This window comes from Lagopus leucura, unplaced genomic scaffold (assembly GCF_019238085.1).
Source record: "Lagopus leucura isolate 7727_CA_CO unplaced genomic scaffold, USGS_WTPT01 Super-Scaffold_100029, whole genome shotgun sequence".
NCBI classification, from domain to species: domain Eukaryota; kingdom Metazoa; phylum Chordata; class Aves; order Galliformes; family Phasianidae; genus Lagopus; species Lagopus leucura.
In genome coordinates, this window is record NW_024962280.1 from 254,398 (window position 1) to 277,179 (window position 22,782).

The following is a 22,782-nucleotide window of genomic DNA, read 5'->3' on the forward strand; positions in this document are numbered from 1 at the left end:
GCCGCGCTTCGCGGGCGGCTCGGGGCGGGGCGGCGCATGCGCGGAGTGCGCGGCGCTCGCGTGACCTTGGTGTGAGGCGGGCGCGATGCGGGCGGCCGGGCCGGGGCTCGGGCTGCTGCTGCTGCTGCTGGCGGCGCTGGCGGGGCCGGGCGGCTCGGCGGAGCAGGGCGGCCTGCCGGCCAAGAAGCTGCGCATGGCCTACGCCACCGGCCCGCTGCTCAAGTTCCAGATCTGGTGAGCGCGCCGCAAGATGGCGGCGCCGGGCGGGCTCGGCGTCTGCTGGCCGGGCCGCGGGGGCGGGCGGTGGCTCCGGCGCGGGGTGGCGGCGGTGCCGGGGGGGGGCGGGTGGCGGGACGGAGCGCTGCGGGCCGCCCCGTGACGGCGCCTCTCCGTCTGCAGCGTGTCCTGAGGATACCGGCGGGTGTTTGAGGAGTACATGCGGGTCATCAGCCAGCGGTACCCCGACATCCGCATCGAGGGGGAGAACTACCTGCCGCAGCCCATCTACAGGTAAGCGCCGTTGATCCCGCTCGCCTTCCCGCTGCGTGCGCCCGGCTCGCCGGGTGGCGGCGTGTCCGTTCGCTCCGTGCGGCTACGCGCCTTCCGCCGCGCCGCATCCATCCAGCGCTTTGCGGCTCTTCGTCGCGGAGGACCTGCACGTACATTCGCGTCGTTGCCGCTGTGGCCCGGGCTCTGAAGCGCAGCGCGGAAAATGCGCGTGTGCCGCTGCTGCCGCGGCCATGCGGGCGGGAGACGGGCCGCGGTTCGTGCGGCAGCTCGTGAACGTTTCCTGACCTAATTGCTGTAACGGTGATGATGTTTGGAAGGGTGCCAGGTAGAAAACATCGATGTTAATTGCTTTCTGGCCGTAGATCTCACTCCTGTGCAGAACTGCAGAGTTCGGGAAGCCGTGAAACTATCCTCATGTTGCATTTCAGCTGTGTGTCTGTAACGTGGAGCAGCTTCGTTTAGGTACAAAACGTACCGTTTGCTTTAAGCACGTGTGAACTGAAAGCAGGCTTCTGTTTGAGGTCTGGTTAGAAAAAAATGCACACCTGCCTCTGGGATGCCACTGGCTGTGTCCTGAGGATGTGAGGTTGTGCTGCTTTTTTGGGCTACATAAATTATTTACGGACATGTAAGCCTACTTGAAAAGTTTTATCTTTCCTCTGAAACACGGTGGCACATTATGGAAACCATTCTAATGAGGCAAATCGTAGCAGTTGTGTGATGAAGCATAACCGGGAACCTTCTAAGTCGCTTTTGTTTGTTGTCTTTTAATAGGCACATAGCATCCTTCCTGTCTGTCTTCAAGCTAGTATTAATAGGCTTAATAATTGTCGGCAAGGATCCATTTGCTTTCTTTGGCATGCAAGCTCCAAGCATCTGGCAGTGGGGCCAAGAAAACAAGGTAAACTGCAGACTGTCTTCTGTTTTTGAAAAGTAATGTCAGAATGGATTTGCAAGAATGCTGTGGGGAACTGAGTGCTGTCACTGAGCTAACTTTCATACGCTGATCTCAGCAGAGCCCTCGGGCTTCCGTAGCTTTTGGTTTGATTCCTAGCATTTTTCCAAGCTGGTGATGCTGCAGACGGGTATCTGCTGTCAGCATTGCTGGTAAAGATGCAGCATGGGTTGCTGAAGGAAGGCTGCAGTTACTAAGAGCACTATGGTTTTATTTACACATTTGTTTATTTATTAATGGCTCAGGTAGAGTGTCATGCTGGTATTGCTAAAGCTGCCGCTTCCTTTCTGTGTTGTCTTATGACTGTTTTGCAGTTGCTGCTTTCATCAGATTTTGAAATGAATTAGGTGTGCAATTTCACGGCTAGAAAAATCAAACTGAAATTCTATGGGTTTTTTTGCAGAACATACTTGGGCATGGCAGACTGTCCCTTGTGGGATGAATACCCCTGTGAGTCAGTGCTGGTGATGCTAACGGATTCATGTCATTGTGCTCTGATTTAGAATAACCTTATTCCAGATTTGTTTTACTAAGCAAAAGCAGTATTAAATTTGATAACCTTTACATATTCTGCTGGTGCAGGCACGGAAGCAGCTACCCAGTGTGGTGGGGCTGTGTTGTGAGCCAGTTGGAACATACAGAAGTTGTAATGTATCCTGCTTGATTACACTGACTAAGAGCAGGGCTGAGCTGGGCTGGTTGCTGTACTGCTGTGATGATCTGAGCAATGAATGTCCCCCATGCTAACCCCATGGGCATTGCAGCAAGCAGCGTGAATGTGCATGGAAAGGGCATTAGAGATGATGTGTTTCTGAGGATTGCATCATTTCATCCTGAGACACTACGACAGAGACAATTCTAAATGATCACTGTTAAAGAAATGCTCCAGGTTGCTGTTGGCACGAACAGAAGAAATTTATCCTTGTCTAGTCCCTACGATCAGTGTTAAATCTGAGTGTTGCTCTGAAAATGACAGCAACTTGTAGGGACAGCTCCTGCAGTGTTCCCTCATAGTGCTGCAAGTGCTGCCTTAGCCGTGTGCTTCTGCAGACAGGCTGCTAAGGTGGGCAAAGATGTGAGTAGGAAGGAGGCAGGAGGGTGGAACTTTGCCTCTTTGAATTATGAGCTGGGTGATTTCAGAGCTATTTTGATGTCTGTCTTGGGAAGATCGTGTGCAGAATCTTTGCAAAAAAGGAAGATGAAAGGAAGATTGCTGTGCCACCCTAAAGCTACATGATAAAGAGGCAAAGGGAAGTTCAGGGCTGTATGTACATGTGCAGCACTTGTTACAAGTGAAGAAAATAAGCTGTGACTTACATGGCCAAAGTGTCTGGGATTCTCTCTGTTCTCTTCCAGGTTTATGCTTGTATGATGGTTTTCTTCCTGAGCAACATGATTGAGAACCAGTGTATGTCAACGGGTGCATTTGAAATAACTTTGAATGGTGAGATGAGAAGTTCCTTCTCTGGGGTCATTGTGCTGCATGTGTACACTGAGATCTGTGAGAGCTGCTGTCAGGAGGAGCGGGGGGCGGTGCTGTGAAATGTGATGTGTGTGGCAGTGCCTTCCATTTTGAAGCTTCAGATGGTGTAATGACTGATGAAAATCATGTATGTCCTATAATGCAATTTATACTTATGTTAATTACATCTATTTAAAAATGAAAAAAAACATATTTAAGGGAATATTTGGTCACGTGGAGTAACTGTATTATGTTTTCTTTGCTTGCAGTGTGCATTAAGGGAGAAGTCAGCAACTGGGGAAGCAGTTCATTAGATGCTTTCCCTATCCTGTTTTATAATAAGGCTTAGACTTTCAGTCACAGTGAAGCTACTGGTATTCCCAGAATTTCCATTAGCAGGGGACAGCAGTATGATTTCTCAGATTGAGAGTCTGTGGATCTTCTGCCTTCAAGTAATTCTGTGGTTTCAGAGATTATATAAGCGTGCTGGAGTGCAGAATTTTTCAGGCTGTAGGTATGAGTCTGTCTAGCTCAGTGTTTGTTTCTCAGTTTATAATGGTGCAGGCTGCATTTCAGTGTATTAGTTTCTGAGTCAAGCTGTATTCTGCAGAACCTTTGTAAAGAGTGACCACGCTGTGTCAGAGCAGATGAACTTGGTCCTAAATCTCAGATTTGAATTGGTAGCAGAGCCTTCCTGGGGCTGTGGTTTAGAGACTTGGAATGCTATCCCACCACTCACTGTTGCGTTTTTAGACATTCTGTTCACAGGAATGGATATTTTCCATCGCTGAATTCATACGATGGACTTCTAAACAGAGGCACTAGACTCTTGGTTTGTATTGCAGTCTATCCAAAGACCTGAAGCACTGTCAAGGCAGATATTCCAGCATAAAGTAGTACCAGCCTGCGTAGCTTCCTCGGTCTTGTAAATGTTGTGTTTAATGTAGCCTGACAAGTTTCTGACTTTCTCAGTGTAATTGTGCTTTCTCCCTTCCTGTGTTTTGTGATAGATGTTCCAGTGTGGTCTAAGCTAGAGTCTGGCCATCTTCCTTCCATGCAGCAGCTTGTACAAATTCTTGATAATGAAATGAAGCTCAATGTGCACATGGAGTCAATGCCTCACCATCGATCATAGCCTCATCTATCAGCACTGAAACTTCTTGTAAGTCTTGCACCTGTCACCGGTGGCCCTTGACTCAGACGTGAATTGGTTTTGATGTTTGTTCATTTAAAAGTGTTAAAAAAGCACTAGGAATTTTCAGTTGGTCCCACCTGCAGCGGTGAATGACCTGGCTGTGTTCAGGCACCTTCACAGGCTTCCTCTGGAGCTCTGTTTAACGATCCACCTTCTGCAGAATGGCGGTTACCTGGCACGTGGAGGTGTGCTTTGGTTTGGAGAAGTCTGAGCACTGCCCAGGAACTTCAGGCAGCCTCACTCTTTGTAGGAAACCATGCTCTGTAACCAGGGCTTGCTGTGCTGTTCCTCTTTGCTCAGAGCTCAGACTGCTGACCACTAAGCCCACATTCCTGCCCGATGGATCTCGCCCTCCACTGATAATCGTGCAGCTCTGTGGAATGGGGAGAGGGTTCAGAGCGATTGTTACTTGGGCAGTGCCAGTGCAGGAAGTAAGAGGTATCACTGATTTCTGACTTCTGCAGACGTGCCCTTCTGTGAGGTCTGACTGAGCTAACCCCGGCGTGTTGCTGATGGTGCTGCTGTGTCTCTGTTTGCAGGCATTAAGCGGTGATTTCCAGGGCCGCGTGTCTCGGACCAATGAAGGCCTGTACTGAAGACAGCTTGCTGTTGGTACAGACTGGATGCTTCTCTCGCAGTCATGTTGTGCCTCCTGAAAAAACCTTAATGAAAGACCTCTTTCAGTGCTGGCGTGTTTCCAGATACTGCACATTCATGGGGTGCAATAATACTGTATAGTTTTTTTAAGATTTCATTCGACCAGTTCATAGCTCAACAATGCAGGCATTACTAATTGTAACTTATTTTGTATTCATGTTTCACGCGGTGGCAGATTGAGTTGATACCTGATTTTCCCTTGGAAAAAGTTTGTTTAATCTGTTGTATTTTATATGGATTTATGTTCTTTTTGTAGTTTAAAATGAAGTTACAGGAACGTCTGATGTTGTCCTAAACTGTTAAGTAATTGACAGCTGCCTGTCAAATATCTCTGATGTGGTAAAAGCAGGTTTGTATATTTTTCAAAATATATGGCAGAGTTGAACAGTGCTTTATATTCTAAATTATGTGAATGAAATTATATTCAGAGTAATTGCATCGTTTTGTGAATTCAGGAAAAATTAGTCAGCCGCTTTTCAAGTGGTGTTGGCCAGCTTGAGAGGTTTTCCCGTGGCCATTCTGAAGAGTTTAAAAGCTGGGACTTTGTACTGTCCAAAACAGAAATAGGAAATGGAATTGAAATAAAGAGTTCTCATTGACTGTGTGAAGTACCTCGTGAGTTGCTGATGGTGACGATATTCTTAGAACTGTAACTGAGAAATGCATAAAAAGTCCACTTCCCAAAGCTATTAGCGGTGTGGTGTGTTGGTTGTCTCGTCTCAGCCCCTTTCCGCAGCCTTGCTCTGTTAGGATTTGGTGCCCAGCTGTTTTTCCGTGGAAATGCAGCAGTGTTGGCAGAAGCGCCTGGTGCTGCCTTTTGCTGCCGGGCTGCAGCAGGTGCCCGTGGGCTGTGTGCAGCCTGAGGCCGGGCGCAGCGCGGCGCTGCTCAGCGTGAGAGCTGCACTGTGCAGGGGGGCGGCTTGCGCGATGCAGCTCTGAAGGGTGTGGCGGATGTTGGGTGATGCAGTGGGTCCTGAAGGGACAAGGCAAGCCCGTCGGTGTCAGGTGCCATTCTGGGGCTGTAGTCATAGAATCATTAAGGCTGGGAAAGACTGCTAAGATCATCTGGTGCAATCATCAACCCGTTGCCACCACGTGCACTAAACCGTGGTCGCTGCAACTCTAGCCCAGACCCCCCAGGATGGAGCTGAGGCCTCTCCTGGCCATGGTGCACTTGGTTCTCTGCCAGGGCTGAGCTGCTGGAACTGCAGGTCCTGCTCTGGCTGCTCCTGTGACCCCTGTTATGGCCATCTTGCCCTGTGAGAGCTGCCAGGAACTGGCATTGCTGCCCAGGGGGTGGAGTTGCCGTCCCTGGAGTTGTTCAGTAACTGTGGAGATATGCTGAGGGATACGGTCGGTGGCGTGGTGGGATGGGTTGGGCTTGGGGATCTTAGAGGTTCTATGAAAACAGCAGAGCTGCTGGCAGTCAAGCTATGAGCTCCCAGGATGCTCACGGTCTCACCTTGTGGAGGTACAGATGTCTCATCCTCCTGCTTCTTGTCCTTGGTCCAAACTACAGTTTCACACCCCTTGTAAAGCTACTTGTGTGCTTCCTGGGTCCTCCTTATCGTACACTGCCCTTTGATGGGGGGGGGAAGAGCTGTGTGCTGGGGCAGTAAATCAGACGAGATGCAACAAGGCCAGCAGTCACTGGTCTGACCCACCTCAGGATTTACGGAGGCATTTAAGTAAGGTTTTGAGTAACCCCGACACTGTCCATCCAACTGAAAGAATACACTCTGTCAGTTGCTATAAAGGTGTTGCTAATCACAACCATTAAATCATTAAACATGCAGTGGCCTCAGAACCTGTTTGAGTCTATGATGAAATTGTTTTTTTAGCTCTTCTGAAATAGATAAGTCAAAATTTCTAGTGTGGATAGAGTTTTTAGTTTCTCATTGGTTATAGTCCTAAGACAGATCAGACAAAGCAACTACGTGCATGGATGTGTTGCTAGGCTGTGATTTTCCATGAGCTGCTTGCCTGTCACCGTGGTGATGCCCAGGACCTGTTCGCTGCCCGCAATATTGCTCCTTTCATCTGAGCAAAATCACATAATGAAGTGTTGGGGTTAGGAATGTGAGAACCGTCACTAATGTTTGTTAAATGTGCCAGACGCTCAGCCTTGGCTTCTCATTGAGGGACGCAGGCTGACCTGTGTTCCAGTCCTCCTGCAGTTGCTCTGGGCTGCAGGGTCCACTGAGTAGATCTGGTTTAATGGAGGGACCGGGTCCGTGAATGCTGTTTGTTGATCACTGCCTCCTGAAAAACTGAACAGTGAAATGGAAGAAAAGAGCCTTGATAGTCACTAAAGGGAGCAATACGTTCTGGGGACCAGACACCAGCTGACAGTGTAATATTGGCGTGCTTTAACCAGGAGGGCTGGTTCAGGCTGAACTCAGTGCTTCCTTGTGCTTGGCTCTGGCAGCGGGCATCCCAAGCCTGCTAACAGCCTCCAGCAGCATCCAAGGGCTGTGTGCATGCATACTGAGTGTGAGCAAGCGCTGTTTCCCATTCACCCCTTCCAGCATCCCAGACTTAGAAAAACACCCAGCACGGGCATTTCAGTATCCTTTTCTGTGCTCTGTAATCCTGAAATCCTTTCAGGATTTCTCTTCCCAGGATCACCATGCCAAGTGTGTCTTTGTTGTGTAGGAAAGGTCCCATGAGCAGCACTGTGGGCTGGTATAGTATAGTAGAAATTGATTTGATATGTGTTTTCTGACCCGTAGCCAGGAGAACCTGATGAAGTGTGGGACAGAGGACCGTCCAGGTATTGCTGCACTCTCAGTGTCTGTGGTGTTCCTATGATTCCCATGGCCTCAGAGCTGCCCTGGGGCCGTGGCTGCTGCTCAGTCATGGTGCAGGAAAGATTGCAGCACCCGGCAGCACGGGCACAGGAACTGCTGCAGCACAGCAACCGAAGAAAGCTGCCTCTTCTGTTCTCTCTTTTGCAAATGCCTCAGCAGAAGCATATACTTAGGGTCTAACATCCTACTCTGCAAAATGGCAGGCCTGGTTTGAGGCTGCCAGGAAGCAATTGCGTTGGTTGAGGCACCAGAGGTCCTCGCGTTTTTGCCGTTGCCCCATTCCCACGTGCTCCCGCCCATGGCTGTGGTCTGGAGGCTGCGCGTTGTCCCCATGCCAGAAGCTGCATGCAGCTGGTGGCCTTGCAGTGCTGGTGCAGCCTACAAGAACAGTGTTTCTGTTGCCCTGGCTCCGTCTGCCCTGCACCATGCTCCTGACCACGCTGACCACAGGTGCCTGTACAGCAGCCATCTGCCTGCCTCGGCTTTGTTTGGTGAAGCCACTCCTCTTCGTGTGTCACGGTCCGGCCCACAGCGCTCCTCCCTGCCCACCATGGGTGGGAGTGTCAGCCATCTGGCACCTTTGGGTGCATCCCCCTGGGTGTGGAGCGAAATCTGATGGGAAGTGGTGAGGCTGGGAGTGCTGAAAATGCCACCGGCAACAGGCAGCATCTGGGATGATTGCAGAGGTCTTCTGGAATGGATGGAGTGCCTTTTAGAGGACTGACATAGGTGTTTGTGGCCAGTGTGGGGCTGGCACTTCTGCCCCCTCTCACCAGCTCAGCCACACATCTTGCTGCAGGGCTCCTCTGCTGGGGCTGCAGCAGGGAGCATGGTCAGCATGCTGTGCACTGTGCCGCATGTGCTGCTCAGCTGCCTCATCCCCCCTGCCAACCTGCTGGTGATCGTGGCTGTCTGCCAGCTGCTGAGGAAGCATCCAGGCTCTGGCTACATCTATGTGCTCAACCTGGCCACCGCCGACCTGCTGGTGGGCGTAATGTGCATCACTGAGGCCCTGGATGATGTTCTGGATGGGGACTTTGACCGCAGCAAGTCCTTCTGCCTCCTGCGCATCTCCCTGAGCATGACGCCGTGCATCGGCTCCATCCTGACGCTGCTGCTCATCTCCCTGGACAGGTACCTGGCAGTGAGGCTGCCACTCTCCTACCACATGCTTCCGAAGAAAGCACCTGTGGCCCTCTCCCTCATGTTCCTCTGGATGCTCGCCTTCCTCCTTGGGCACTTGCCTCTCATTTTTCCCTCCCTTCAGCAAAGCAACTACACGGGCTACTGTAGGCTGCTCTCTGTGACCAGGAGTGAGTACCTCTACACCCTCTGCTTCGGTGTCTTTGCTCCATCCCTGCTAGTGCTGCTGTGCCTACACGTCTCAGTGTGCAGCATTGCCTATGCACAGCACACACGGTCGCCTCACTCCTGCGCCCAGCCCAGGCCCCTCCGCGCCCGCCTGCGCCACTTCAAGGCGCTGCGCACTGTGCTCTTTGTCCTCGTCGGCTTCGGGCTCTCTTGGGGCCCATACCTGGTTGGGGCCACCGTGCAAGCTGCCTGCCATTCCTGTGACCTGCCTGACACACTCAAGGACGTGCTGTTCATCCTGGGTGAGACCAACTCCCTCCTCAACCCTCTCATCTATGCTCTGCACAGCAGAGACATCCGCAGCCACCTCGCTAAACTGCTCGGCTGCAGGCGGAGAGGCCGAGTGCAGCCCGTGGCCTCCAGCATCCACACCATGAGTGGTGGGAGCTGGCCCAGGTCATCTTGGCTGTGAAGGGTCTGCATCCCATCACCCCCATAGCTGCAGGGCCTGCAGTGGGACAGTGGTGCTCGATGTGGCTGCAAGCAGATCCCCCCAGAGCAGCCACTCATGTTATGCCAGGGGCTGCTCACTGCCCGCTGCCCCTGCACCTGAGCAAATGCTGCTGGGGTTGTTGGTTGCTTTGGTTCAACTGAGGCCTCTTATCCCCTGAGAATGGGAGAACTGTTGCGTGCTGTGCTGCGCTGTGCCTGCAGCTGGCCAGACAGCAGTGCTCCCAACAGGGAAACGTGGACAGTGCCGGCACTGTGCCCTTTGTGAGTGCTGCTGAGTGCAGCAGTGCCATGCTGTGGCCTCAAAACACCCCTTCCCCCTACCCTTGTCACAGGCTGTGCCTCAGCTGTTTGCTTTTATCTTTGTGCCAAATTTATGGACTGAAATGAGTGCTCAGCCCAAGCTGGCTGCTGCTGGGAGACAGAAGGGAGCACGCTGACAAGCAGTGCTCTCACATCAGACACACAGTCAGTATGCCCTGCACAAAACCTCCCAGCTAAGGCGCTCCTCACCACAAGCTGACACAACGTGACCCATTGCTGGCTGCACCCCACCCTGAGCTCTTCCATCAGCAGGATGGCCCCTGGACTGCAGTGCCCTTGGCCCACAGCAGGCAGGGCTGTGGGGCACCAGGATCAGTGCCTGCCAACACTGTGGCATCAGAATTCTCTGTCTTGGCTGGCTCAACTCACTTTGCTTCACACCACACATGCTGCTCAGACTGGATCATTTACTATTGCCCTGACTGAGCTGCACAGCTCTTCGCTTATGTCAGAAGTCGTGCAAAGGTACAAGATCTTTAAAGTCTGTGTGACAAGGTACACTGGTGGCTTCATTTTGTCCCATTGCTCATTGGAAGGGAAGTTCAGGCAGCTGCGCAGCTTATCGATGAGCCGCAGGATCCTCACCCGCAAGGCTAGCAGCAGGAGCTCATCCTCATTCAGCTTGGGGAGGGCATGCAGCTCGCCAGCCTGGCTGCCCTGGGAGAGAAGAGGGCATCAGAGCTGCTTTGGAAGCAGGAGCAAGGCTGGGGCAACGCAGGGGCACCCCCACGGGTAAGGAACATTCCCTGGCTGCCCTACTTGCAGCTGGCTGTGCATGTAAGAAATACCTGCACTTTTGTTCCCACGTTGAATTTTGCTTGTTGTCCCATGGCAAGGAAGGAAACTGTGATCTTATCCTGGCCCATGATCCTGACCCCCACGTGCAGGTTCAGGGAGAGGAAGATGGGGCTCAGTGGGGCACAAGGTCCTGATGATGCTGTGCTGCTTGGCCACGTCCACCTCCTCACCCTGTTGCCTGCCCGGTCCAGGCACTGCCCTCCTTTAGCATTCATCGTTATCCTAAGAGAAAGACCAACACTCCACAGCGAGGGGTGCACCCTGTGACTGCTGTCCTCAGCAGCCCAGGGGACAGGACCTCGCTCAGGGCTCAGCACATACAGGACCTCACATAGTGTTCACCAAGCTGTGGCACACATTTGGGCCTGACACCCCAGCACACAGCAGGGCACAGCCCTTGGAGTGTGAGAAGAAGAAACAGGGAAAGAGGAAATATTAATCTTCGTTGTGTCCTGAGCACCTCCCAGCCAAGGTGTCCTGCCTTCACAGAATTTCCAGCAACAAGGCCATGCTGCATCAGCTCAGCACTGCTGTATGTCTGCTTTTTCCCAGTGGCATTGGTGAGTCTATAAAACACGTGTCCTCTCCCTGTAGATCACATCTCCCCTATCGTGTGTTTGCCTTTTAATTTTGGAGTGCTGATAAAAACAGCCTTTATGATCTTTGAAAACATGCAGTGGGAACAAAGCTGCTGTCTGACACCAACGTACCACACAGTGCCGTGCGGGTGGTAGCAGGTGCTCCTGCCGTTGGATGCAAATACTGCCTGTATCTCAGTGTTACTTTCCTTGTCTTCCTGCACTATGCAAACAAACCGCTTTTTCTCTCGTACAACGATGACTGCCAGGTTTCCAGATGGATAGCTACCATCAGATAAGGTGTGCATAACTCCTCTGTGTGCCTGGTTCATTGGTTATTGCATACCACGTATCTCAGTGCCCAGACTGACGCACTGCCTGGGTTACGGTGCTGCAGGCAGAACGGTGGTGTGCTGCAGTCCTACTGGGGAAGGACCAAAGTCCTTTCCTACATAAATGTTCTCTGTGCACAGACAAAAAATGCACTTTGTTGGTTTTTTAAGCAACAATCCAAGCAGAATTTCTTATAAGCCTTAAAGACACATTTATAGAATCTTAGGATTGAAAGCAGAAGCCTGGCAAAGGGAATAATTGAGCTTAATATGAACAAGGATAGAGAAAACAGGGGCAGGTCCCATTCTCACAAAGGAAAAAAAAAAAGAAAAAAGGAACAACCAGAGGGAAAAAATGGCTTTGGCCCCTAACTAACATGAACATATCCAAACAGTGGTTCTTTTGCACCTCACACCTTGCATCTCCAACATGGCTCACTGCTGGGAGTGCATGCATTTGAGGCACTTTGTCATTCTCCACCACCACAAATGGCAGCAGCCCTGGGATGTAGGCAGCTGGAGGGCAGAGCAGAGCTGTCCCCAGCCAGGCTGGTGTGTTCCTTCACTGAGCACTGAGCACACAGATGCCCTTCCTGCCTCGAAGTTGCAGGCTGATCTGAAGGAATGTGATTCTCTGTAAGCTTTTTCCCTGATGCTTTTTTTGGATTGTAGAAGTGGTAAACCAAGCAACCCCATTATGCAGCATTACAGAACATACTGAAAGCTGTTGTTGTTACAGCCTGGTCTGTTGTGGGCAAATGAGCCCCATAAAGGATACAATAACTGTGCTGTTCCATCTGGGAGCATGGTAAGAAACTTCCCTCCGTGATTGTAGTATTTCTCCAACAATTCATTCTTCGCTACCTAAGATTGGAAAAGAAATGATGAAATGGGTAGCTGCAGCCCTGCACCCAGCCTCCCCTCTAACAGCAGCAGTAGAGGGCCCTGCAGCATGACATGAGCCAGGTGCAGCCGTCTCCTCTGGCAGCAGCCACTTGCCCTTGCACCCATAACAGTGAAGTCGCAGCAGGTGATGCTGTAGGAGATGGGCTCCTCCTCGAGCTCTGCTGCTCTCTCTTCAGGCATCAGCGTCCAGCCCGTCAGAGATGGTGGCTCCTGAGAAAGCAGGTAGGAAATGGTGCTGAGGTGTGCTGGACCTGGGGAGCAAAAGGAGGCTTTGTGTGTTTGAGTAGGGCTGGCAGCTCTGCAGCCTTATTGCCTTGGCATCCTTTGTGAACAAATACCTATGGTTGAAATCCAGTTTGTCTGTTCTTAATCAGAATTATTTTGGTTTTATTCACTAGATCTGAAAAACTGCTCAGTCACTCACAGCCTGAGATGGGAATTTGCAGAATGTTCATTTTGTTAGTTAAAACATAGATCACCGCTATTCTGGCAGCTTCTACCTCTCAAGCCTTGGCTTTAGCAACTTATTACTCTGTAAGTTCAATTTCTATGCGTCTCAGCTGAAATGTTTAAGTGTCAGTAATGAAAGTCACTGGAACTGCTTTTGTTTTTTTCACGTGAGATTATTTAATATAGTAGCATCTAATTTAATGGGATTGGACACTGGACAATGAACTGAGACATTGCTGCATACTTCCTTCTATTCAATTAGAGAGTGTTAGAGGCAAGCAATTGCATAAAATTCACTGTTGTAACAAGCACACAAAAACTTAAACACAAACTCACGTTCAGCTGCAGTTCTCGGCTCAGCTGCCAGGAAGGCTAACTGTCTGGCCAGTTGTCTTTCCTGCTGCCTGGAAAGAGAAGTGTTCATGAGAGGCATTTCATATCCCTCTTCAGAAGTGGGTGGGTACTGGGTAGACTTGCAATAGAAATCCAAGTTTCTGAACCTGTTTTCATCTCTACTCCTATAATTGCAAATAACTGTTAGAAGCAATGGCATATCACCGGTACAATACTATCTCAGGAGAAACAAATTGCTCCCACACAGAGATTTCAGTGAAAACACCCTGTGATTGCAATGGAATCACTTACACTGATAGCAGAGCTAAACAATGTGATGGACTGTACATGGAGATTTTATGTGAAAGCAGTGCTGCCCACTAGCTGAATGAGAGGTACCAGCCAGGGATATTTTCGCTGCTCTTCTGCCTTATAAACATGACAATGTCCAACATTGGCTTTGGTTGATGCTCTGCATGTAATACGAGGTACTCACGCCATCGGACTGCCTACAGGGAAGCTAACAGTTTATTTCCAGGTGTGCTGTGTCGTTGTGCCTTAGGGTAGAATGCCTGTATGAACTTCGTGCCTCCTGCTAGAGAGCTCAGCCCGAGTCTTGGCTGAGTGTGTTTGACTTCTGTGGATTTGAATTCAAATGTGCCACGGTTTGAGCAGCAAAATAGAGAAATACAAATTCATGTATTGCTTTGGCACCTGGGGCAAAAACAATACCTAAATATTGTCCCTGCCACAGCTGCAATTACATTTTGGGCCCTACCTGCGTCTAGGTTGGTAAGAGAAAAGCTGAGGGGGACCAGTTGGAATATGAGCACGTATTGCCTAGCTTTTAAAAAGTTTCTTCATTACCTCTTGCTGTAGTCTCATTTTCTTAGCACTTCTTTTCCCTCCAGAGTAGCCTGTTCCCTATCCAAACTATCCCCAGCTAAGCCTGCAGCCAGCATGGTACCTCTGGTACGCTCTCTCCTTTGCCAGGTGTCTTTCAGCTTCACTGCCATGGGGCTTGTGAGAGTCTATAGAAATAGGGCCGTTCCAAGCACTTTCATGTTTCTTCCTCTCATTTACGATGAACTCGTAGAGGTCTTGATTGCGTTTGCAGCAGAACTTCTGGAAGGCAGAGAGCAGTGTCACTGCAGCAGGGCTCCCCAGGGCCGGCCCCTCATCTCCTCCTGCTCACTGCTCCATAACCTGTGGTGGAGGGCAAATGCCTTCGAAGGAAGGGAACGGCCTCAGCAGGCTTCCGCAGTACTCACACTTGGGAGCACAGTCCTCCTCTGCCTAAAGTGGAGGCAGGATGACAGAAAGAATGTATCAGCACACAGATCTTTGTTTTATCTTGGGGAAGTAGCGCTGCTCAAAACACAGTGTTGTGAAATGTGTAATAGTGCTTAGCAGTGTGTCTGTGATATCTTGGCATGATATTGGTTCCCAGGAATTAACCAAAGAGCACCCAGCAGGGACCCACCTCGGCCCGCAGGTGGCCCCGCAGCACCTCAGGTCTGTAGGCCAGCACGGCTGGCGGGCCGACAGCAGGCAGCGTGCGCAGCGGCTGTGCCAGCAGCTCCACAAAATCCTCTAGGAACTGGGAGAGGGAAAGAGTGTGGAGTCACAGCTTTGTTCAAGGAAAAACCATAAATGCATTGCTGCAGGGACTGAATAGTCTTTACCTCCGTGGCACACATGATGTCCAGTCTGCTGGGCTCTCCTGGTGGAGCTGCAGGCAAGAGCAGTGCTGAGAGCAGCTGCGCGGCACGGCCGTGTTCCTTGAGGCCTTCTGTGGCCTTCTGGGGGGACCGTGCTGGGCCCCAGCAGCTCAGGGGCGGCCTGCTGCTTGGGGCCAGGGACGCAGTGCCTGTCTGGCATCACTACACCTGGGGGAACGTTCCCTGGCCCTGTGGTGCTGAGGGGAAGGAGCGGGCAGGACACCGGTTTCTGCATCTCTATGTGCAGCCCGTGCTGCGTGTGTGCAAGGAGGGGCTTCAGCCTGTGAGGCAGCAGGGAATGTCTTGTGGTCAGGCATCTGCCACTGCCCTTCTAAATCCTTTTCAGAAAAGAGGAAAAAATTAGGATGTGTATTTGGATGGGATGGGGTGATGTTCCTGCATGCCTGAGCTGTCGGGGCTGCGGGGAACGCACCGGGCAGGGAGCGGAATGCAGCGCTGTGGAGCTGTGTGGGCAGTCAGAGGGCTGATGGACTCAGCTGCTGGTTTGTGAGCCTGGTGAAACTGCACTTTAAGGAGATGCAGTTACCATCCTCTGCAGTCACGCTGTGCCACGGAGCGTGACCACCCACAGAGCCCCCGAGGAGCCGCCTGTCCCCTCAGAGGCCTGCCTGAAGGGAACGCCCAGAGGATCAGGGACCAGACAGAACCCGGCACTGCTGTGTTCTGCTGCCTTGGCCAGCGAGTGGGGACGGCTCTGATCCCAGGCCGCGCACCTCAGCTGGGCGGGAGAAGGGCCGCCCTATTGCGAGCTGCCTTCCGAGGCCCGAAGCGCCTCCCCCAAGGCTCCGTCGCGCTGTGCCGCGGGCTGGCAGGGCGTTCCCCCGCCCCGCGCGCTGTTCCGCAGCCGTAGCGGGGCTGCCGGTGTGCGGGACGGAGCTGCGGGTGGAGCGTCCGGCACGACCCGCCGGCTGTTCTTACGTGGTTCTCTGCAGGCGCGGTCCTGGAGCCGGCTCGCTTCTGGCTGCTGCGGCGGTGACCTTCCCGGTGGCTTTTGCGCGGCACTGGCGCCGACGCCGTCGGGCACTTCCATGTCCGCTGTCTGAGGCAGAAAGCCGCGTGTTAGTCCCGCGCAACGGCTTCCAAGCAACCGCCTTACAACAACATCGCGTTACGCCAAACTTTTCCCGACGTGTGCGAGCAGAAAGGCGGGCGGCGCGCACACGGAGGCGCTGCTCGGCCCCGGCTCGCTGCCGAGCGGGTGGACGCGCGGGAGCTCTTCGGGACAACGGCGCCCGGTCCCGCACCGCCCCCCGCCTCCTCCGCCCGGCGGCCGTCCGAGCAGCTGCCGCTCGGTCCCGCTCGGTCTCGGCCGTTGCGGCGCCGCGTGCGGTCTCCGTGGCGACGCGGGGCGGTGGCGCGGCGCGTGGTGCGGGGAGGCCGCGGAGACTCGCGGGGCGGCGCTGCTCTGCCGCGCGGAGCGGAGCGGAGGCACCCGCGGCTTCTGCGTTGGTGCTCAGAGCGGAGGATGCTCTGGGAAGGACTGCCAGCGGTGCGTCGCGTCAGTGGAAAAACCCTTCCCGGGCACCGCTCCTGCTGCCGGTACCGCCCGGGGCCCTGCCGGGATGGCCTGCCGGTGCTGCCGTGCTGCGTGCCGGGCCTGCCGTGACGTGGGGTGTTGGTTCTGCCGTGACGTGGGGATGGCTGGTGACGCAGAGCGGTCTCCCTGCTGGCACGCCCGGCCAGCACTGGTGTTGCTGGTCAACACGGGTAGATTTTTACCTGGGTGTGTTTCAGTCAGTTCCAAAGTCAGAAGGCTTTGTTTGCCGTCAGGAGTCTTGTAAACAAATTGGAGGCAGCCCCAGTGATGTTTTTGTGTATGGTGAGAAGGTTCCATGACCCCACAGCTGTGCGGCTGCCCCATGCCAGCACCTGCCTGCCTCCCGTGGCCTTGGATGGTGCCGGCAGGGGAGCTGGTGCACCTGGGCTGGGTGTCAGAACCAATGCTGCCAGCACATCTGCTGAACTGATGGGGCAACACGTCACTTCCTGGCTGCACCACCTGAGGTACGCCTTCTAAATTCAGTTTTATCAGCTATAGGAAAAGATGCTCCATGTTGCAGGGTTTGTTGTGGTTTTTTTTTGTTTTTTTTTTTTGGTTGGTTTTTTTTTTTGTAAAATACAATACGAATTTCTGTTCCATCAGAGGAACTGAATGGTAGAGGAAACCACAGTGAAATAATGTTGAATTATCCAATGTGGGTTACAAACAGCGTTGGGTAATTAATTCCATGCCATGAATCCTGCTACAATAATGACTTGCTTTAGAGTGTTGTTTTACACAAAAAGCTGTTAAGACCCAACACAAATTTTTGGTAAGCAAAATTGTTTTCCACTATAAATGCTGCTGAGATATGGGAAAATGAATTAAACTCTTGGGAATTTGTGCTTAACGCATCCTGCTAAAGGCACAGGTGTTAGCTCCCATCAGAGCCAGGGCCTGACTTTGATCCTGCTTAAGCAGGAATAAATGAGTTCACCCGGCCGATGCTGGAGTTCTGCCAGCACAGTGCAAATGAGATCCAACATAGCATCTCATAGGAACTGGATACAAAAAGATTAGAGTAATTCCTTGGGAGGTTTTTTCCACAACCATTTCCAAACTCTCAAGGACAGAGCAAGCCTCCCATCCCTGATGCTTTTCTTGTGTTTCTCCTGTGCTTTTCTGTGGACAGCTGCCCAGCACTGCCTGGCATTCACATGGGGCTTTGTGCTGTGACTCCAGAGATCTCTTCCCTGAACACTCCTTGCTGGGAGCAGCGTTCCTCCCTGGGTATTATTGACACCAAACTCCATCTGCCCTTTTACACGTAGTTTTCCACTACTGTGAGGCTTACTGCCTCCAGGTTACTGGGCTGTGTGTCACCTCACTGCTCGGCCAAGACATGCAGAGCTTGTGGGTTTTGTGAGTGACTCTGAGAGAAGGCTCCTGCTAGCAGAGCGTGACGTGCAGGCAGCTCCAGCTCCCGTGGCACACTGGTTTCAGTGTGGGCTTCCCAGCAGCAGCCCCATGTGCTTCACAGCAGCAGGGCTGGCAGCGGGGCCTGGCGCAGCAGGACAGCATGGTGTTGTTTTTGCAAAATATTTATTACAAAATAAAAGTAAATATGGCAACAAAAGTTAAATAGCAAATGACATGACACTGGCCATAAAGCTCTTGCTGTATTATTCTAATCTTTTACAATGACCAAGCATGTCTCCAAGGGAAGCTGCACGTGGACAGCCTGAATATATTTCTGCATTATTGGCTCTAGCTATCTGGGAATATTACACTGTGTGCCCTCTGCCATCGCCAGGACCTGGCTTGAGAGCGGCCGTGCCGCGCGCAGGACTCCCTTACATCCCGACACAGACCAGAGCCAGCAATTCCCATGCTCTGAGACCAGCTGGGCTTCACCCCAGTCCTCCAGTCTTCCCTTCCCCCTCTTCTTTTATAAAGGCAGCAAATGATCCAGTGCCCATCCTTTTAAATAAGGCAGCAGGAAGTGGAATAGCAACGCTGAAGTACCTCTCTTCTCTTGTGATAAGCTGCTTGGATTTTCTTCTTTTCCCACCTTATAAAGAGTCCTGAAGTTCACTGGTGAGAGCAAGTCTGTTTTCCTGCTTGAAAGGGTTTCTAGGTGCACTCTAAACAGGAATGCAGTCCTTCACACCCCTCAAGCCACGTGTCCAATGGAAGCACTCTTTTTTTTTAAATTAATTATATTTAAAAAGGTGTCTATGTGTGGGGAAAATCTTCCTAAGGCACCCAAGAATTTAAAAAACCTCTCCTTGCTTATATTACTTACAGGACACACTTGTTCCTCTTCTCTCCAAACTTACAAACGTTGGCTAGTTAGGAACCTTAACTTACACAAAGACATAGCAGAACAGCATCTAAAAAACCCAGAACAGAAAGAAAATTCTCAGTAACATAAAGCACTGTGCCCAGACAGCCGACGTTTCACTACTACACAAATCTATCACGGACAACACGTGGAAATGGTCACATTAATTCCGAGGTTCCCATTGTCAGCAAAAAGGTGTGCTATAGCGGTATCAAAAACGAGGCAGTCACTGTTGACTATGGCAGCGTTCACCCCGTCATGGATGGAGCGCGGGGTGGCCTCCCAGGTCAGTCTGCGCCGGTTGCCGTTCAGCTCCAGTCTGTATGCAAAGTTCTCTGCTTGCTTACGGGTGCCGATGAGCAGCACGATAGCAAAAAACTGCTGGTGACCTTCGTACTTCTCTTGTTTCTCCAGCACCAGCATGAAGTGGTGACCAAAGCACGACTGCATCATCACCCAGTCAACAGCACCCGGCAGGTTAATGTCCGTGGCGAGAAAAACGATGTCTTCTCCCTGAAGGGTGGTGATGCTTTTGTGGGCGTGCATGAGGTGGGACATGACGGCCTCCAGGGATCCCTGCCACTTGCAGGAGGCACCAGGGCACGGGCAGGAGTAGGGCCGATACTCACAGATGTCTTCGTGTTCTGGCTTTTCTGTGTGGTGGAGCGTCAGCGAGCAGCCCGTCGTGGCATACTGGGAAAAGAGCAAACACAATCCATCAGGAAGCACCCAGCTCAGTGCTCGCTGCTCCCACCTGCGACCGACCAGAACTCTCACTTTGCTGCAAATCTTATGTGAGACACCTCTATTTAGTGCTGGATTCAGAACTGTGCTTCGTTTTGTTTCCTCTTAAAAACAGGTTCTTCCTGTACTTTGCACCTGTTGGTTTTTGCTTGCTTTTTAAGTGCGAGCACTTAGATGAAATGGACCACGAGGATGGGTTGTAGATCATCTGCAGTTGTAGTTAGACCTGATCAGCCCACATCAGCTGAAGTGGTCCTGGTATGGATTTTTCTTTTCTTTAAAAAGAACACGGGATGCCAGTTTCAGCAAACAGTTACTCCAGCAGCACGCTTTTAATAAATGTGCTTAACTGTCATCACAGAGCAGAAGTGCTTCCATTAAACTCAAACCCACGACCCCAAGTTTTAGCACTGCGGTTGTGAAGAGCAGAAAGAGAGCTGGTGATTCTTCACTGAGCACAGAGCTAATCACAAGTGAGCACCACGTGACTGCTCTTAATGTCATCGGGCACCTCCACAGGTTAATCTGCTTTAAACAAACAGGGATGCTTTTCCTTTTCTACAGAGTTGCTGTCTGCACTGAACACATTGCTTCCTCACTACCTTCAAGGAGAAACACTTTTTTGCTCTTGCCAAGAGCACAGCTCCCCCCGTCTGCAGACAGCTGTAGAGATTTCTGCAACCCTGCTAATGCAGTCTCACCGTCACAGCCTACAGGAGGCAGGACACCCCTTTGGGTCAGGCATTCTGCTCCAAGACTCAAGGTGAGGTCTACGTGCTTGCTGCCCTAAAGAGAATGTCTGAAGTAACAAAACAATATTTGGGGAAGAAACAAAATGCAATGGACAGACTTTTTTTAAAAAAAGTTCAGCTAAACAAAGTCCGAATTCACCAAAGTTTAAAGGCATATTTTGGGGCTAAATGCAAGCACAGGAAGTTTCAGCTCAAAGACTGAAATGTCTGAAATGCACAATGCCACAGTCCTCTTTACTGCAGGCAAATCACCCACACAGCAACACAGCGCTACAACCGCTGGGACAGAAATGAGACCTTGTGCTTCTACAGCAGCTTGCCTTATAAGCCATAACGTGTGCTCTGCTGCTTAATCCTCTGCTACAGGATTTATCCACGTGTGAGCTGGAGTGCAGAGGTGTGCTGTGGTGCAACAAGGGCTCCTCCTGCTGCAGGCAGAAACCCACCATGCACAGCATGCTCCCTGCTGCTGGATTCAATGCTTCCACTCTCACTGTTGTGCTGTTTTTGCCCCACTTTCATACCCCTGCTGGCACTTCAGTCACTTTGCACTGTGCTGAAGAACAGCTCTCAGTCTAACCCTGCTAGAAAAGCAGTAAGAATGTGTAAGCTACTGGATGGGCAAAACCAAACGTCTGCACAGAGTGTCAGCCCACATCAGAAAGTGGCCAGTGGTGAACACAAGGAAGAGTGCTGAGGAAATAGCTGTGTTTTTTCCTTTGCTGTGACCTCCCTCTTTTTGTTTGTTCCTGAACACACGGCAGCCAGTTTTGTTTGGTGAGCCCCACCAACAGCAGGAGATTGTGAACAGATTCACTGAGTGCTTTGGGTTTGCAAGGGGCTCTTACAGATCTTCTGAGAACAGAGAAAACTTGCTGCCTTCATGCTGCATGGCACATCGCTGACATTTACCATACCCTCATTGGAACCGAAGAGTCTGTTGGTCTTTCCCTGCGTGCAGGTTATATGATACTGCCCATCTCATTGACAGCCCTGCCTTTTCCACTCCTAGTGTGTCCTTCCTGAGGCAGGGGAGCAGGGCTGTGCGTGGTACAGGCAGTGCTGGCTCATTACTAACACCTGAGCTGATGTGCCTGCCTCGTGCTTTTTTATTGCCTTTCTCCCACTCTTAGCGTTCCACTTTTTAAAGTACTTTTTTTTCACAGTACTATTTTGCACCACATTCACCGTCCTAAGAGGAAGCAGGCAGCCCTGAAGCCATCACCACATAATGACTTAGCATTCCGTGTTGTTGCTATGTATGTCACTTCACTCAGGTTACCCTGCACTTCCCTTTACAGGTTATCTGAATGCCTGAAAGCGTTCTGAAAACATTGGCTACGCTTGAAGGCGTTCAGTCAGTGAATGAAGACAGGCTGTATGTAGGATTAAAGCAACTCATCTGAAGCTGCAAGGGAAATCGGCAGCAGAGCTGGGAACGGAGCTCAGAGTCCGAATCCCTGCCCTGCTGCGGGCAGCTGGCTCTCCCCTCCCAGCAGCAGTGGTCCAAGGCCTCAGAGTGCCTCTCCCTACACCCCGCCGCCTGTCTGAAGGGGGCAGCGCTCGGCCTGATGCTACTGGAGACTTTTGGATGGATACACTGCCTCACTATGCCTGCTGGTTTGGAAAAGCAAAATGTTACCACTGGCTGTGGGGTGCCGAAAGACTCACATTTTTCCCTCAGAGCAAAACATAAAGAGTACGATGAAATGAATTCTCACTGGATTTCCTTTTCTTCAGAAGGATCAGCACCACATGAAGATTCACAAACAAGGCAGTACGTCCAGGCAGAGGTGACTACGTTAAAGGATCTCAGAAGAAGGACCCTCCTTAGGGGAGGTATCCCTAACCCTGTCCCAGCCCTCGGGATCCAGGGCATCGCTGCTCCCACAGAAGCTGGGAAGAGCGAGGTTTTTTTCCCCAGAGATGAAGCCCCATGTCCTCCCACCCTACATCCGCATTAAGTCAGCTTCATAACTGCAGAGCACATTTACCACTTGCACTTATTTAAACGATGAGAGAAAACAACGAGTTGTTTTTGATACGTCTTAATCAGGAGCGGGGCCGTGAGCAGGGAGAAAGGGGGTCCCCCCGTCCCAACACCCCACATGCTCACCTTGCAGGGGAAGAGCACGGCCGAGGCCACCTTCTCCATGGCCAGGTTCCTGATGCTGGGGGTCAGCGAGCCCCGGCAGGTGGGGCAGAGGCTCAGCTTCTGCCGGCATTGCTTGCAGACCAGGTGCCCGGCCTGGCACTGCAGGATGGGCGGCAGCACATAGTCGAAGCACACGGGGCACTCGAACAGCGAGGTCAGCTCGTGATGCTGCGGGGACACCGGCCCGCCCGGCCCCGAGAGGACGGCGGCGGCGGGCACCGAGGAGGAACCGGCGCCGGACGCGGCGATGGCGGCGGCGGCGGGAGCGGGCGCGGCGGCGGCCGGGGCGGGGGCGTGCGGCGGCGGCTGCTTGCCGCAGGGTTTGCTAGCGCCGGGCCCGGCGGAGGACGGGCGGCTCATGGCGCCGCGCGGCCGCCACCATCGGGCCGCGGCCCTCGGGACCCAACGCGCCCGCTCGGAACGCGCCGCTGACG

The 22,782-nt window shown here is 52.1% G+C and overlaps 4 protein-coding genes across 5 annotated transcripts; 2 read left to right on the forward strand and 2 right to left on the reverse strand.

Moving 5' to 3' along the window:
• Positions 1 to 85: 85 nt before the first annotated feature.
• Positions 86 to 5,468, forward strand: SELENOT (selenoprotein T). The gene is made up of 6 exons (XM_042881157.1): positions 86 to 234; positions 400 to 510; positions 1,285 to 1,411; positions 2,822 to 2,909; positions 3,938 to 4,089; positions 4,662 to 5,468. Exons 1-5 carry the CDS (start codon positions 86 to 88, stop codon positions 4,060 to 4,062), a joined length of 600 nt encoding a protein of 199 aa, XP_042737091.1. The 3' UTR covers positions 4,063 to 4,089; positions 4,662 to 5,468.
• Positions 5,469 to 8,332: 2,864 nt separating this feature from the next.
• Positions 8,333 to 9,372, forward strand: LOC122185407 (glucose-dependent insulinotropic receptor-like). Its single transcript, XM_042881197.1, has one exon. The coding sequence runs from the start codon at positions 8,419 to 8,421 to the stop codon at positions 9,370 to 9,372; it is 954 nt and encodes a 317-aa protein (XP_042737131.1). The 5' UTR covers positions 8,333 to 8,418.
• A 755-nt stretch (positions 9,373 to 10,127) lies between these two features.
• Positions 10,128 to 15,992, reverse strand: ERICH6 (glutamate rich 6). 2 transcript variants are annotated; one of them, XM_042881195.1, is made up of 11 exons: positions 15,792 to 15,992; positions 14,817 to 14,863; positions 14,615 to 14,731; positions 14,338 to 14,427; positions 14,099 to 14,256; positions 13,135 to 13,202; positions 12,442 to 12,599; positions 12,221 to 12,306; positions 11,243 to 11,395; positions 10,523 to 10,754; positions 10,128 to 10,391 (listed from the first exon to the last, which is right to left on the reverse strand). In XM_042881195.1, the coding sequence occupies exons 1-11, from the start codon at positions 15,901 to 15,903 to the stop codon at positions 10,128 to 10,130; spliced, it is 1,485 nt and encodes a 494-aa protein (XP_042737129.1). In that variant the 5' UTR covers positions 15,904 to 15,992. The 2 variants fall into 2 exon arrangements, with proteins under 2 accessions (XP_042737129.1, XP_042737130.1); XM_042881196.1 differs by lacking the exon at positions 15,792 to 15,992 and adding an exon at positions 15,286 to 15,477 and having other exon boundaries at positions 14,817 to 15,190.
• Positions 15,993 to 17,938: 1,946 nt separating this feature from the next.
• SIAH2 (siah E3 ubiquitin protein ligase 2) lies at positions 17,939 to 22,708 on the reverse strand. The gene is made up of 2 exons (XM_042881348.1): positions 22,310 to 22,708; positions 17,939 to 19,390 (listed from the first exon to the last, which is right to left on the reverse strand). Exons 1-2 carry the CDS (start codon positions 22,706 to 22,708, stop codon positions 18,833 to 18,835), a joined length of 957 nt encoding a protein of 318 aa, XP_042737282.1. The 3' UTR covers positions 17,939 to 18,832.
• Positions 22,709 to 22,782: the final 74 nt, after the last annotated feature.